This window comes from Chiloscyllium plagiosum, unplaced genomic scaffold (genome assembly GCF_037043375.1).
Source record: "Chiloscyllium plagiosum isolate Xiang-an unplaced genomic scaffold, Cpla_swu_hap1 HiC_scaffold_21, whole genome shotgun sequence".
In the NCBI taxonomy this organism is placed as follows: Eukaryota; Metazoa; Chordata; class Chondrichthyes; order Orectolobiformes; family Hemiscylliidae; genus Chiloscyllium; species Chiloscyllium plagiosum.
In genome coordinates this window covers 24,837,710-24,853,011 of record NW_028270159.1, presented here as the reverse complement: position 1 = coordinate 24,853,011, position 15,302 = coordinate 24,837,710, and the positions used below count along the sequence as shown (strand labels likewise).

Here is a 15,302-nt window from a genome sequence, read left to right as displayed (position 1 = left end):
AGAACATACATAGAACAGTACTGCACAGTACAGGCCCTTCGGCCCTCAATGTTGTGCTGACCTTTTACCCTACTCCAAGATCTGACTAATCTACATACCCTTCATTCTACTATTATCCATGGGTCTAACCAAGAGTTGCTTGAATGTCCCTAGTGTATCTGACTCCACTACCACTGTTGGCAGTACATTTCATGCACACATCACTGTGTGTAAAGAACCTCCCTCTGAAACCTCCCCTAAACCTTCCTCCAATCACCTTCAAGTTATGTCTCCTTGTGATAGCCATTTCCGCATTGGGGAAAAAAAAAGTCTCTGGCTATCTATTCTATCTTTGCCTCGCATCATCTTGCACACTTCTATTATGTCACCTCTCATCCTTCTTAGCTCCAATGAGAAAAGCCCTAGCTCCCTCAACCTTTCTTCATAAGACATACCCTCCACTCCAAAAGCAGCGATGTGCTACTGAGACTTTATAAAGCTCTGGTTAGGCCCCATTTGGAGTACTGTGTCCAGTTTTGGGCCCCACACATCAGGAGGGACATACTGGCACTGGAGCATGTCCAGCAGAGATTCATACGGATGATCCCTGGAATGGTAGGTCCAACATATGAGGAATGGCTGAGGATGCTGGGATTGTACTCATTGGAGTTTAGAAGGTTAAGGGGAGATATAATACATGGCCGGAAAGGGTGGACGCTAAGAAATTGTTTCCGTTAGGCGGGGAGACTAGGACCCCTGGGCACAGCCTTAAAATTAGAGGGGGTCAATTCAGAACAGAAATGCGGAGATGCTTCTTCAGCCAGAGTGGGCCTGTGGAATTCATTGCCGCGGAGTGCAGTGGAGGCTGGGATGCTAAATGTCTTCAAGGCAGAGATTGATAAATTCTTGATGTCACAAGGAATTAAGGGCTACGAGGAGAATGTGGGTAAGTGGAGTTGAAATGCCCATCCGCCATGATTAAATGGCGGAGTGGACCCAATGGGCCGAATGGCCTTACTTCCACTCCTATGTCTTATGGACTTATGGTCCATGTGGGACACAGATGCCAGTGGGATGCCTCTACATAGTTATGACACATAATTGCCCTGATTCAAGCACTGTTGCTCAAGCCTTTGGTGCACGTAAGCATCACCTACCTCAACCCAGACAGTACCCACGAAACAAAACATTGCATATACGATAATGGTGTTGACATTATACTGTCCAAGATATGAAATAAGCATGCCCTGCACCTTGAATGGTGTTTGAGACACTGATGGCAACTAGGGTGAATCTTTACAGCTCACATGCCATTGGTTCTGGTACATGGAAAACAGAAGAACAACAACTTACTCTGCCCACTCGAGTGTGGTGGCAGCCATTTTCCATTTCAATTGAGCACTCAATTTGGATAAGGATGGACAGCAAAATAATTAATGTTTCACTGAGTAAGTCACAGGGTCGATTTCTCAGTCCAGGTAACCCACCCCCCCCCAAAAAAAACTTCACATTCCTTTCTGTCAACTCCACTGGATTTGATCTTCCCTCTGATCCCACACAACTTACTTGTTTAACAGCTCACTTCCCTACTTTGCTCAATGAGTCCCAAACAAACAGCTTAGTCATGCACTGTTCATCCAGTGAAACCAGGATGGTGATGACCATCAATAATCTCCAACTCCTGCAGCACTCCTTATCCTTCCATGCTCTGTTGTGTTGCATTCCCTTCACTATTATTATCCCCTTGGCAACCCAACTCACTGCCTGCAATTCCCACAATCGATACTCCCAGTATCCCTACCACAGCAGTGTCCCCTCATAAAACCCTTAGACTTTCAATGAACAATTCTCCTGGACTCACTACTTCACCCCCCCCCCCGCCCCTCCCTCCACATCCCCCGCCACCCTACCCCATCTCAGATAACTTGGAAGGACCCAACTGACATGTGACCAAATCCCCCATTGATCTCTGTGCAACTCTCTGACTGGCTTGCCATTAATCACCAGACTGGTTGAATCTGGCCTGAAGGGACTTGGCTGAGGACTACACGCATTGCTAAAATTATCACTTCTTAAAGTCTGAAGAATATGCAATGTTTGTGCCATGTAGGCTGCTGGAACATACTGTAGGTGTGCAATTAGCATGTTACTGTACAATAATATATATATTCACCTCCTTGGCTGATTACTGCTTGTAACCATAACAAGCTGCCTTGCTGTGGCCTGCAGTAAAAAGCAAGGCAAGACAGAAGGAATGGGAGATAGTTGGTTCTGAATGAAGCAGCAACACACACAAAATCAGACAAGGCATGCCAGTGATGCTCTGAACATCCAAGTGGGCACAAAATGAGAAAGAAAGCTAAAGGCTCCAGAGATGCATCCTGCTCCATACCATGAGATGGTTTCAGGTCTCTGTGCACAAAGTGGCCTGACAGCAGCACATGGCAATGAAAAGTGTCAGTGTACTCCAAAAAATTGACAGTGGCATATAACAGTTCTGAAGCGGAGAATTTTATTTTAAATGAATCGGAGATGTGGCGAGGCTGGTGTGCAACCAATGCCAACCTCCGTGAACAGGATGAGATGTTAAAGATGGCTGGCCAAAGTGAAGGCCAGGAGGCATAAACAGAGAGCTGCAGCTGCCAGATATCCACTCTACCATTCATGTCAGGAATAGTCACACTTAGTTTCTCACCACTGTATGGTTGATTATGAAATTGCATATAAAGCAGGACAGAAATTAACACTGATGAGATTAAATTCTCACCATTTAAACCTGGAATGGAAAATCAGACTAAGTCATTTTTATGATCTTGCCCTATTTTCCCAACAGACTCACCATTGTCCACAGGGACTAGGAAAATTTAGTCCATAGCCATTTCTGAAAAAAATTAAATGTTTCAAGAGCACACGGTGGCACAGTGGTTAGCACTGCTGCCTCACAGTGCCAGAGACCCGGGTTCAATTCCAGCCTCAGGGGACTGTCCGTGTGGAGTTTGCACATTCTCCCAGTGTGGGTTTCCTCCAGGTGCTCCGGTTTCTTCCCACAGTCCAAAAATGTGCAGGTTAGGTGAATTGGCCATGCTAAATTGCCCGTAGTGTTAGGTGAAGGGGTAAATGTAGGGGAATGGGTCTGGGTGGGTTGCTCTTCGGCGGGTCGGTGTGGACTTGTTGGGCCGAAGGGCCTGTTTCCACACTGTAAGTAATCTAATCCACAGCACCATTCAAGATTTCACTGGAGAAAACAATCAGAAGCAATTTTGCTCATTTTTGGAATGTCACCACAGTAGTGACAAATCTCAAATGTGATATCCATCCACAAAAGGAATGACATTATCTAAAAGTCTACAAATATACCTTTTATTATTCTTGGTGTGGGCTGCACCATACTGGATTATTTTAACTCATTCCTCCATAATTAAACACAATAAGCAATTGCAGCTCGAGAAATGCAACTCACTGAACAATCAAGATAGTAAAATATTACACATTTTTTCCAAAGGAAACTTGTAACAGTCTTTGCCTCATCAGGAGTCTCTATGCACCATTATTGTGTAAAAGATTTTACTCAAGGCATTGGTTTATAATTTTCTACAACAGCCGTAAGGGTCAAATGAGAGCATGCAGCAGTGATACTTCAACTTGTCTATCTACTTGTGGAAACTTGAAAAGGAAACTAAGAAACTTCACCATTTGGTAATCCAGTCAGGTTACAACTCAACATCCTACTCTTTTTCCAATATTTGACATTGACTTGCAATATTTAGATATTTAACTCAGAACAGTCTATTTTCATTGTTATACATATGAAAAAGGTACAAACATCTTGTAATGAGCCTCATTATGTTTAAAGATCCAGAATTATGACCAAAATAGAAGATGACTATACATGCTAATATCCAAATAGCTTTGGAAACAAATTGCTCAGTTCAAGTTTATGTACAGAGAAGAATCAACTATGTCTTGTTATATTATATTGCCATTATTAAAAGTAAGCACCTTGATTGATTGATACTGTAAATAATGTAAGTGACCTCGTTTCTTAATTTAAAAAAAATTATTGCCACAATCTATCATTGCGTAGATCATGCGAGCAATATTATTGTCTGAAAAGATAGGAAATTAATGGGCCATGGAATGAAACAAAATCCTTTTTGACGATAGCTTATCAGCCTCAATGGCCTTGCATTTCACAGCAGACAAGGATGCCTTTATGATGAATTCACCCATCACATCTTCTTCCAGCCATTTTCATGCATTCCTATTTTGCCTCATGCCACTATACTGGAGAAATTGGAAAAGGATCCATTCATTCTCGCTTGTTGTCTTTAAAAGAAAAACAAGCTAATTTTTTTTGATGACTGACAACATGCTATGATCCCAGTTGATGTTAATACTGGACAAGTCATTTCCCAGGCCTGAACTTTGCTTGATAGATTGTGCTTTGGTTTTTGCAAAGTGGTCTCCTGCTGAAACATAAGCTCTCAATTTCTTGAATGGTAAAACAGATATTTATTAACAATTAAGTGAGGACAAAATAAACCAAACTAACACAAAATAATATAAAATATAAATGCATTAATCCCAAAACACTCATTTTAAATTGAGAAGTCACGGAACAATTTTTGTACAGTACCTAAAAAAGATCACTCATACAATTCTCACAAAAAAAAAGCCCATCTTTAACATCCCTGTAGGTTTAAGTCTCTTGTGACTTTAACTTACAAACTGGGACCGCAGATAGCTTCTTCTTGGAGGTATTAGAAATCTGAGATTAAACATACTCAGCTTTAAATAATGTTTCCAGGATTTCATTCCAAAACTTCTGGCTCGGGCTAATGTTAATTCTCACTCTAAGGTAATTGAGTTTCACTATATCCCTCTCTTGCTCAGTAGCAGTGGACTATACAGCATTTTCATCCAAGGACTTCACAAAACTGCTGAAAACCTCATTAAAATTAAAAATAAACTCTCCCTCACTTATCTGTTAAAAGAAATCTCCATAGGTAAATCACCAAAAAGACTTATCATGTAATTATTAACTCCAGACACAAAGAAAACCCATATTATTAGTTCAAAAACGGATAATTCAAACTTAGAATAAATTACATTAAAATATATACATAAATCAGAGTCTAGGTAACTAAGTAACATTTTCTGGCTTTCATTGACATTACAGAAAAATCATATAACTAAACATTTATTTGACGTGGCAGTTTAAGTTATTTTCATCCTTTTAATAGCTATTGTGACAACTATATTCCATACAAAATTGAATTACTTTACATGGCTTCAAAAGTAGCTTACTTATTTTCAAATCTGAGATTGCTTCAGGTTCAATGTAGTTACTATAGATTTCACCTCCATTTGAACTATAATTATCAGATACACTGAAGCTAAATTTGCATATTGTTAGAATGAACTGCATGAATCAAATTACTATTTAATATTTAGTGTCCTTAAAATCATAAAGTACAATATTTTTCAGCCACTGAATTATGATCCCCATAGACGTCAACAAATAAAAATGTACCAAATTTACCAAGCAACCCCGAAAGAAAAACTAATGAAGAAGATTTTACTTTAATAATCAAACCAAACTCAACATAAACTAATCCTGAATTAACAGACAAGTCATGGTGAAAATATTAATTACACAGCAAATAGCAACTACATCAAGGATATGATTGATGAGATGCCTCACGGGAGGCTGCTGATTAAAGGGAGGGCCATTGGCTTCGAAGTGAGCTACTGGCATGGATTGAGGATTGGCTGTCTGACAGAAGGCAGAGAGTTGGGATAAAAGGTTCTTTTTCAGAATGGCAGCTGGTGACAAGTGGTGTCTCACAGGGGTCAGTTTTGAGGCTGCAACTGTTCACTTTATATATCAATGATCTGGATGAAGGAACTGTGGGGATGCTGGCGAAGTTTGCCCATGATACAAAGTTAGGTGGACAGGCAGGTAGTATTGAGGTTGTGCAGAAAGATTTAGACAGTTTAGGAGAATGGTCCAGGAAATGGCTGATGAATTTCAATGTGAGCAAACGAGAGGTCTTGCACTTTTGAAAAAAAAACAGGATGGACTATTTTCTAAACGGTGAGAAAATTCATAAAGCCAAAGTACAAAGGGATTTAGGAGTGCTAGTCCAGGGTTCTCTAAAGCTCAACATGCAGGTTGAATCAGTGATTAAGAAAGCAAATGTAATATTGTCATTTATCTCAAGAGGTTTGGAATATAAAAGCAGCGATGTGCTTCTGAGACTTTATAAAGCCCTAGTTAGGACCCAATTAGTATACAGTGTCCAATTTTGGGCCCCACACCTCAGGAAGGATATACTGGCAGTGGAGCGTATCCAGCGGAGATTCACATGGATGATGCCTGGAATGGCAGGCTGAACATACGATGAATGGCTGAAAATCCTGGAGTTTTGTGTGTTGGGATGGCTGCAACCAAAAGAAGTTGCACCAAGACACAGTTCAAAAAGAGCCACAACACACTGCAGCACACCAGAACTGCAAAAAAAAAAGAGGAAGAAGAACACCTCTACAATGTATTCACCAAAAACGGATACCCCCGCAATTTCATCAACAGATGCCTAAGGGAAAGACAATGAAATGAGGACATGCCACAACCCAAAGGACTAGCCATGTTACCATACATCAACATTTCTGAACTGACAGCCAGACTACTGCGACCACTAGGACTCATAATAGCACATTAACCAACAGCCACTCTCAGACAACAACTCACCGGGACAAAGGACCCGATACCCAGCATGAGCAAAACCAATGTAGTGTACAAAATCCCATGCAAGGACTGTACAAAACACTACATAGGATAAACAGGAAGACAGCTAACGATCTGCATCCATGAACACCAACTAGCCACGAAACAACACGACCAGCTATCTTTCGTAGCCACACACGCAGATGACAAGCAACAGAAGTTCGACTGGGACAACACTACTATTATAGCACAAGCCAAACAGAGAACAGCCAGGGAATTCCTAGAGGCATGGCACTCATCCACAAACACATCGACCTGGACCCAATATACCGGCCACTGCAGCGGACAGCTGGAACGGACAACCGGAAGTGGCAGAGACAAACCGCTATAAATGCCGGAGGAAACATCACAGAAGTGCTTCACAGGAGGCTCTCAAGCACTGAGGATGTCACCTAGACAGGGGACAAAACGTCTGCAACACAAATTCCCAGCTCGGGGAACAGAACCACAATGATGCTATCAGTATCCAGATACTGCTTACTCACTGTGAGTCAATGACAGTAAGCCAGAGTCACAAGTTGTCCCCTAAGCATAAAGTATCCTTGCTGCAGCATTACAATGACAGTTGCTTGTACAGTCTAAAGGGCAGCACTGACATGCAGAAGCAAACTGTAATTTGATCGGGGATGTGCCACAAAGGTTCCTAAATGTTGGATACCAATGTTTGTGGTTGTGGAGTGCATGTGGCTCATGCCTACAGAGTGTGCCTTAAATGCACATGGAATCTAAAGCAATTTAGCAAGTTGGATCCAAAATTGGCTTCGTTTTTGGAGACAGAGGGTGGTGGTAGAAGCTGTTTGTACGACTGGACGCTTGTGCTCACTGCAATACTACAGGAATCAGTGCTGGGGTTACTATTGTTCATCGTTATTACAAGAAGGTATTGACAGATTGGTCAGATGGGTAGATCAGTGGCAGATGGATAGATCAGTGGCAGATGGATTTTAGTCCTAGTGAAGGTGAGGTCATGCACTTTGGAAGAAGTAACAAGACAAGAGAATATTTAATGACTGGCAGAACATAAGAAACCAAGAAATACAGGGACCTTGGAGTGCTTGCTGATGGATTTCTGAATGTAGCAGCACAGGTTAATAGGAGAGTTAAGCATATGAGACAATTGCCTTTATCGATCATGGCATAAACCATAATAGTAGGGAGATTATGTTAGAGTTTTACCTAAAACTTTGGTTAGACCACAGCAGAAATACTGTGTGCAGTTCTGGTCATCACCACATTCCAGGAAGGACATGATTGCAACAAATGGATTGCAGAAGAGATTCACCAGGATATTGCCTGGATAGAACACTTTAGCTGTGAAAAAGAGGCTGAATAAACTCAGGTTGAATTTTTTTTCAAAATAGCAGGCAAGGCTGAGAGTGGACTTGATTACCTTAGATTATGTGGGGTATGAATGGAGTGGACAGAAAGCAGCTATTTTAAGATGAAAGGTAGAAGGTTTAGAGCAGGTTTGAGGAAAATAAAACTTCACCCAGAGGGTGATGGGAATCTAGAAAGCAATGTCTTTCATGATTTAATTGCATGTAACAATTAGTAATTTACTGATTTTACACCCTGGATGCCACTTACATTACACTAGGATCATAGCAACACAGCAATAAGTTTGCACCTACCAATTCCAAGCACAGTAAAAGAGGTCAAACACTGCAAGCCAGAAAGTTAGAACACGGAAAGTCAGTCAGTCACGTCACGCAATTTCTTAATAAATTCTGATCAATCAGTCATAACAGACTGACATCAAGTCACAGAGTCATAGGGTTATACAACACGGAAACAGATCCTTTGGTCCAACTCATTCATGCCAACCAGATACCCTAAACTGATCTCTTTTGCCAGCATTTAGTCAGTATCCCTCTAAACCCTTCCTATTCATATACCCATCCAGATGCCTTTTAAATGCTATAAAATCGTATCCACCTCGAACACTTCCTCTGGCATCCAACCTGCGCATGAAAATGTTGCCCCTCAGGTCCCTTTTAAATCTTTCCCCTCTCACCTTAAACATATACCCTATAATTTTGAATACCCCCACCTCCGGAAAAGACTTTGGCTATTCACCCTGTCCATGCCCCTCATGATTTTATAAACCTCTAGAAGATCATTCCTCAGCCTCCAATGCTCCAGTGAAAACAAGTCTCCACTTATTCAGGCTCTCCCTACAGCTCAGGACCTCCAACCCCAACAACGTTTTTGTAAAGATTTTCTGAACCCTTTCAAGTTTACCAAGATCTTTCCTAAACCAGTTAAAAATCACACAACACCAGGTTATAGTCCAACAGGTTTATTTGAAAGTACTAGCTTTTGGAGCGCTGCTCCTTCATCAGGTAGCTGATGAAGGGAAACCAGAACTGAAGGCAGTATTTCAACTGTGGTCTAATCAAAGTTTTGTAAAGCTCCAACATAATTCTACATTGACCCTAACAGTAGGTTATGGTCAATGCCATGACTGATAAAGAAAAAAGTGTCCCGTATGCTTATCAAACGTATTAACCTGCCCAGGTGCCTTCAGGGATCTGTGAACAAGAACCCAAAGATCTCTCTATTGCTTGGAGTTACCTTGTGTTCTACCATCCATTAATTACTTCTTTTTATTTTGGTTTTATGCTGTCCTTGACTTCCTTTGTCAGTCATGATTGCCTCATCCTCCTCTTGGTTTGTTGTTTCTTCCATGGAATTAATTTTTGCTATGCCTCCTGAATTACCCCCAAAAGATACCAAAAATAAAAGACATTGTATCAGAAAAGGTAATTGCAGCAAAGTGACATTTCTATCATTTGGAATCCCCACCAAACCTATTTCAAATTCAGGACCACTGAAATAATCAAGCATGCTTTAGATTGCACATGCTATGGGATCTTTTAGCACAAGGTATTACTGAAACTGCTTGATAGTAGGAATGCATAGTGGGAGTCAAGCTGGACTCAGATGTTAACATCAGACTCTGATTCAGAGTATTGCATTATTACAACGTAACGTCAAGAATTTAGTTCTTTATGAAGGATTTGAATTCTTCATTTTAAGGCACAAGACATTGGAAGTTCCTTTAAAATTGCAAACTAAACATTTTTTTCCTTAAAAATGTTCATTCATAATAATTAGCATTTGCAAAATTAATTTTCATTTGCTTTTTGAATATCACTTTTTGACAACTTTAAACCATCTTTCCTTTCCCGTAAAACACAATTTACAATAGCATTTTCTTCCGAGTAGATCAAACTTTTTGCACATTTAGGCAGCGGTGAACACAATGAGCACAGTGCCAATTGTTGTCACCAACAGACCTGTAACTCCTGATTTACAGCCCCTCTGAAGCATTTGCAGCTTCTACTTCAACAAATGATTTGCAGCTCACATACTAACACCACATCATTAGAGCTCACATGCTGCACCTTTCAGAATAATATCACAGTTCCCAGGAAAAGATTAGCATGTTCACTCCACAGATTCGCAACATATTATTTCTTGAATAAAATAATTTAATATTTTCTTAATAGGATAATAAAAACAGCCCAGAGTTCACCCTCCAGACTTCAAAACGTTTTCTCAAAGTGGATTTTTGTCCTGGATCTCTTGTACAAATTATTTGACAGTTAGAATAAAACACCAATTTACAGAAGTAATGCTTTCATTAGAACAATAAAGGTGAAAACAATTTGAGCTTTTTGAACAGCTTTAAAAAGAATCCAACTGAGATATCCATTAATGGAGCACAAACATATGACATATTGTACATCACAGGAAAATGGTGAAAGAAAATATTGAGTTAACGGTCACTAAAAATTAACAAAGGAGAATCCGATTGATTTAAAACACTGACCTTAACCCATTGAAGAGCTGTTTGGATTTATCTAATAAGTAACAAAAATCAGTAACTGTCTTCCTCTCTCCCAATGGAATATCATCATCAGTTCCTCCACCTGCTGTCATGGTTCCTTCCAGATTTACCACTAGAAACTAAGAATAAGCTTTATATTAGTATCTTCAACTGCAAATATTACCTTGCAAATTTCAATATGGACTTAACAAAAGCCAAAATTTTCACAGAATAATAAGTATCACAATCAGTTCAACCAAAGGAATGGTGCCTAATAAATTACATTGGCTTTGGTACTTAAAAAATTGGGACACCTCAATCACGGGACAGGAAATATCCGATACTGCATAGTGAAGGGACATAGACAGTTTCAAGGTACATGTAGGGATGTAATCTCACTAATTTTGCTTGATTAATATTGTACTCCAATAGCAGTTCTTCGTGTTTGGCACTTGAGAAATCTCATAACCACAATAAATATGAATGCTATTAAGCAGAAGGACCTGTTGCATAATATTCTTCACCACCAAATGATCTGTTAAAACCCAAGGGTAACAGAAATGATAGTCACTGAAGGAAAGTATTGGTACCCAAGGTGCAGTGATTGTAATGAGGTCAGCCAAATGGATATCACAGAATATAAATTTGAGAACAACAAATGCTAGAGATGACAGCAGGTCAGGGAGCATCCACAAAGAAAGAGCAAGCTAACAGTTAGAGTCTAAATTACCCTAGATGCAGCATCTAGACTCTAAACATTAGCTTGCTCTCTCCATGGATGTTGCTTGACCCACTGTGATCTCCAGCATTTACAGTAATTTGCTCCTACAGAACAGGAACTGTTAAATCTGGTCTAATTAGGGAGACCTGGCTGATAGGAAAAAAAAAGACATCTCCACACTGAGAACTGGCTCTGAAGCAGCTAGATCAGAGTCAATAACTTTCCATGTATAAATAAAGGTTGACTTGGTGACAGTATACCAGCCCAGGTGGAGTTACTTCAGTGGCATGAGAGTAAAGCTTGTTCTTGAAGAAATCCTTAAGTTGGAATAAGCATTTCTGGAATCATGTCATTATTTGAGAAGCTTGAATTGTTTGATCCTGGAGTCGAAGACTTGGCGCAATATGTGGAAACAATGCATTATTTTTTCCAGGCAAATGACATTGGGGCAGGTGAAAAGTGATAAGTAATTCTCGTGACAGCTCGTGGACCCACTGCTTTTTCAGTTATTAGGAGCCTAAGTTTTCCTGAGGCGACAGATACTAAAGCCTTTCAAGAGTTGATGGATTTAGTTAAGGAATACAATGATCCCAAGCCTCCGCAAATTCTGAGATGCTATCACAGTTTTAGATGGCCGTTCAAGAACGAGGGGAATTCATATCAGAACTTTTTACCAGGTTAACAACTGACAGAGGCATGTGACTTTTGTTTAACCCTTAAGATGTTGAGAGACCATCTGGTACGTGGGACTAATGATGCAATTGCACAATTCTGCAAGGCCCATCAGTGCCACTACCTTACTGGTAAAACCAGAGGCAGAAATCAGAAGGCAATCATCAGATCACTTTGTGAAATGGGCAGCACTGGTCATATTAATTGTGAAGCAAGATTGGTCGACCAACCTACATGGGGATTTCAAACAAACGTTAAATGACTTTTCACAGCTGGATAAATACCCACTCACATAGAGGATATATACACAAAACTGGCAGAGGGTCAGGTGGACATGAGTCATGCAATTGCAGGTTGATTAGGATTCCCAAAAGTATGCCATAATTAATATATTTTAGGGTTTGTACCAATATATGAAACTGCCATTTTGGATACTGTCAGGCTGTGCAATTTTTCAGTGGAGATGGTGCACATTCTACAAGGTCTATCCCAGGTTGCTATTTATCTAGATAAAGTGTCAATAACAGGGAGGACCAATAAGGAGCACTTACAGAACTTGGATATAGCACTTAAACCTTTCTCCCAGGCAGGAAAAATGTGTGTTCCAGGCATCCCATGTCACCTACTTGGGCTAGTCAACAAGACTGGGTTATACCAATTGTAAGATAAAATGAGGGCAATCAAAGGTAACCTGACTCCCACGTTCATACTAGAGGTAAGGAATTTCCTTAGACTCATGAATTAATACAGGAAGTTTATACATAATCTGGCCTCCATCCTAGCACCTTTACATCCATTTTTTTTAAACAAGGGTCAGACTTGGACATGGTCGTATAGCTAAGCAATAGCCGTTAGGGAAATGAAGAAACAGCTATCATCCTCAAAAAGGTGTTGGCACACTATGATCCCAAGCGAAACCTGGTATTGACATGTCATGCCTCCCTGTACGGCAGGGTAATACAGGGTAGTATTAGCTGATAGCTGACCCAATGGAAAGGAACACCCAATAAAAATGCATCCAGTACTTGAGCTAATGCAGAGCGTAGATATGCCCAGACAGAGAAGGAAAGTTTGGCAGTCATATTTAGATTTGAGAAGTTCCACGAAACCTTTATGGGTGTAAGTTACTAATAGTAATGGACCATAAACCTTACTAGGTCTACTTAAAGGGGACAAGGCAGAGTTGCCTGTAGCTTCAGGCCAAATTCAGCAGTGAGCTCTAATAGCAAGTGCATACGATTACAAGTTGGAACATCATCTAGGAGGCCAAGAAGCAAATGCGGATGCAAGGAGCTGCCTTCCACTGGTGATAAACAACCGGTGGTACCAGTATTGGAAGAGTCCATAATGGTTTTATATTTTCTGCACACAATCATAGTTGGCAATATCAGACTGAAACAGTTGGTAGGGATACAGAAAACCAAAGGGTTGTCAAAACAGAATTGAAACCTTTTGGACCTGGAGAGACCAGAACACAGTCGAGAATGGCACATTATTTTGGAAAGCAAGAGCGAGGTCCCAAACAATGGTAGCCACCAGATAATGGCTGAATTCCAATAGGCTGATCAAGGTGTTTCCAAAATAAATATTTTCATGCTGGATGATTCTATGAATCTATGCTGGCCAGAATTGGATACTGACATAGCTGCATTGGTGGGGCAGTGCCCAGAGTGCCGACAAGGACAAAGACTACTGCCACCAGCAGCCTAACATTCATGGGAATAGCTACATAAACCTTGGGCTCAATTACATGTCGATTATACAGGTCCCTTCATGGACTCAATGTTCTTGGTCATTACGGACGCCCACTCAAAATAATTTGATGCGCAGAGAGATCATTTGTCAAACATGGGGAACGATGATAGAGAAACTGCATTCATATTGAATTGATTTCATTTGATTTTATTGTCATGTGTACATAATGTCACCAGACAAAATGCCATCCTAGGTTCAAGTGCCTAGGTAAAGAATCATAAGAACAAGGTAGAATGAAAAAAACAAAGTTAAAAGTTAAACATATAACTATAGTACAGTGACACCTTCTTAGTTTTAAGCAGGAAAACAAAGAATAAAGTTGGAATTTCTTAAGTCCTTAGCCATTGAGACCCCGCTTTGAGGAATCACCTCAAGACCAGAAGTCCATGCTGAGGCCATACCAGGCCAGAAGGTCACCCTACCGGTCTGGGAGGTTGCCTCACTGGTCTATGCTGAGTCAGAGGTCTGTGGCTGGGATAACAAAGAAGAGACAAGGAATTTTTTAAAAAAAGAAGAGGGGAAAAAAAAGGAAATGGACAGAGCTGGCGCATTCTGAAGCATTCTACTCCGCCATCATCTTCGACACTGTTGCAACACATGGACTCCCAGAAGTGTTGGTCACAGATAATGGGCTATCGTTTACCAGTATGGAATTTGAGTATTTCTTAAAGTCGAATGGCATTTGTCATTTAAGGACAATGCCATATCATCAGATAAAGCAGTTCCAAGTTTGAAGGCAGGCTTAAAGAAACAACCCACAGCTTCACTAGATACCAAACGATCTTGGTTCCTATTTGATTACAGGACCACCCCTCATACTACAGGGAAAGCTCCAACTGAGCTATCCACACCATGTTAAATCTGACCTTCCCAGACATGGGGAGAATGAGGGTGAAACAGCATCAGGAATGCCGATGCTGAACACAAGATTCTACTAAGTGAGACAGACACTTTACTTCAGGTGATGAAATTTGATTCAGGAACCACTAAAATGAATAAGAGGTAAGGTTGATGTGAGGCGAGGTCCAGTATAAAGTTCAGGTAGGCGCCAAGGTCCTGAACAAGCATGTGGACCATACGAAAGCTACAAACTCGCAAGCGGGATGGGAACAAAACATGTCCGGTTCCTCAGAAGAGTCAGAAAGGCTGGCGGAACCAGTGGGTTCTCCCTCTGTCAAGTGTTGAAGACACCAGAGATACAGATGGACAGGGCAGATGTCACCGCCTTGACACCTTTGTTGTCTGAAGAGGAGATGAATTTCTTCTGAGATGCCAGAGATGTGAGAGGCGAGCTACTGTGCATTACATGCTGCCCGTATCTGAGGCAGAGTCAGAGGAACCTGACACAGTCCTAAAAAGCCCACAGAAACAGCTACACAGAAAAGAACTGGCCGATGTCCTCTGACTCAGAGGGAGAGGATTGTAGTGATTATAATGAGGTTAGCCAGGTGGATCTCTCAGAATGAGTTCAGATTGAACTGCCCTATCAGATAGCCCTGGCTAACAGATAAAAACAAGAGTGTCTCCGCGGTTGCGTTAGAGCCCGGGTGTCCTTG

At 40.8% G+C, this 15,302-nt stretch overlaps 1 protein-coding gene across 3 annotated transcripts in view; it reads right to left on the bottom strand.

Moving 5' to 3' along the window:
• The window catches only part of scai (suppressor of cancer cell invasion), a 199,361-nt gene that overhangs the window by 112,911 nt on the left and 71,148 nt on the right, over positions 1 to 15,302 (bottom strand). For 2 of the 3 annotated variants that reach the window (XM_087998426.1, XM_087998425.1), the window contains exon 2: positions 10,602 to 10,738. The exons of the other annotated variant lie outside the window; for it this stretch is intronic. In XM_087998426.1, coding sequence (XP_087854552.1) covers positions 10,602 to 10,711 — 110 coding nt within the window. In that variant the 5' untranslated portion in view covers positions 10,712 to 10,738. The remainder of the gene's footprint in view (positions 1 to 10,601; positions 10,739 to 15,302) is intronic. 3 annotated transcript variants of the gene reach the window in all.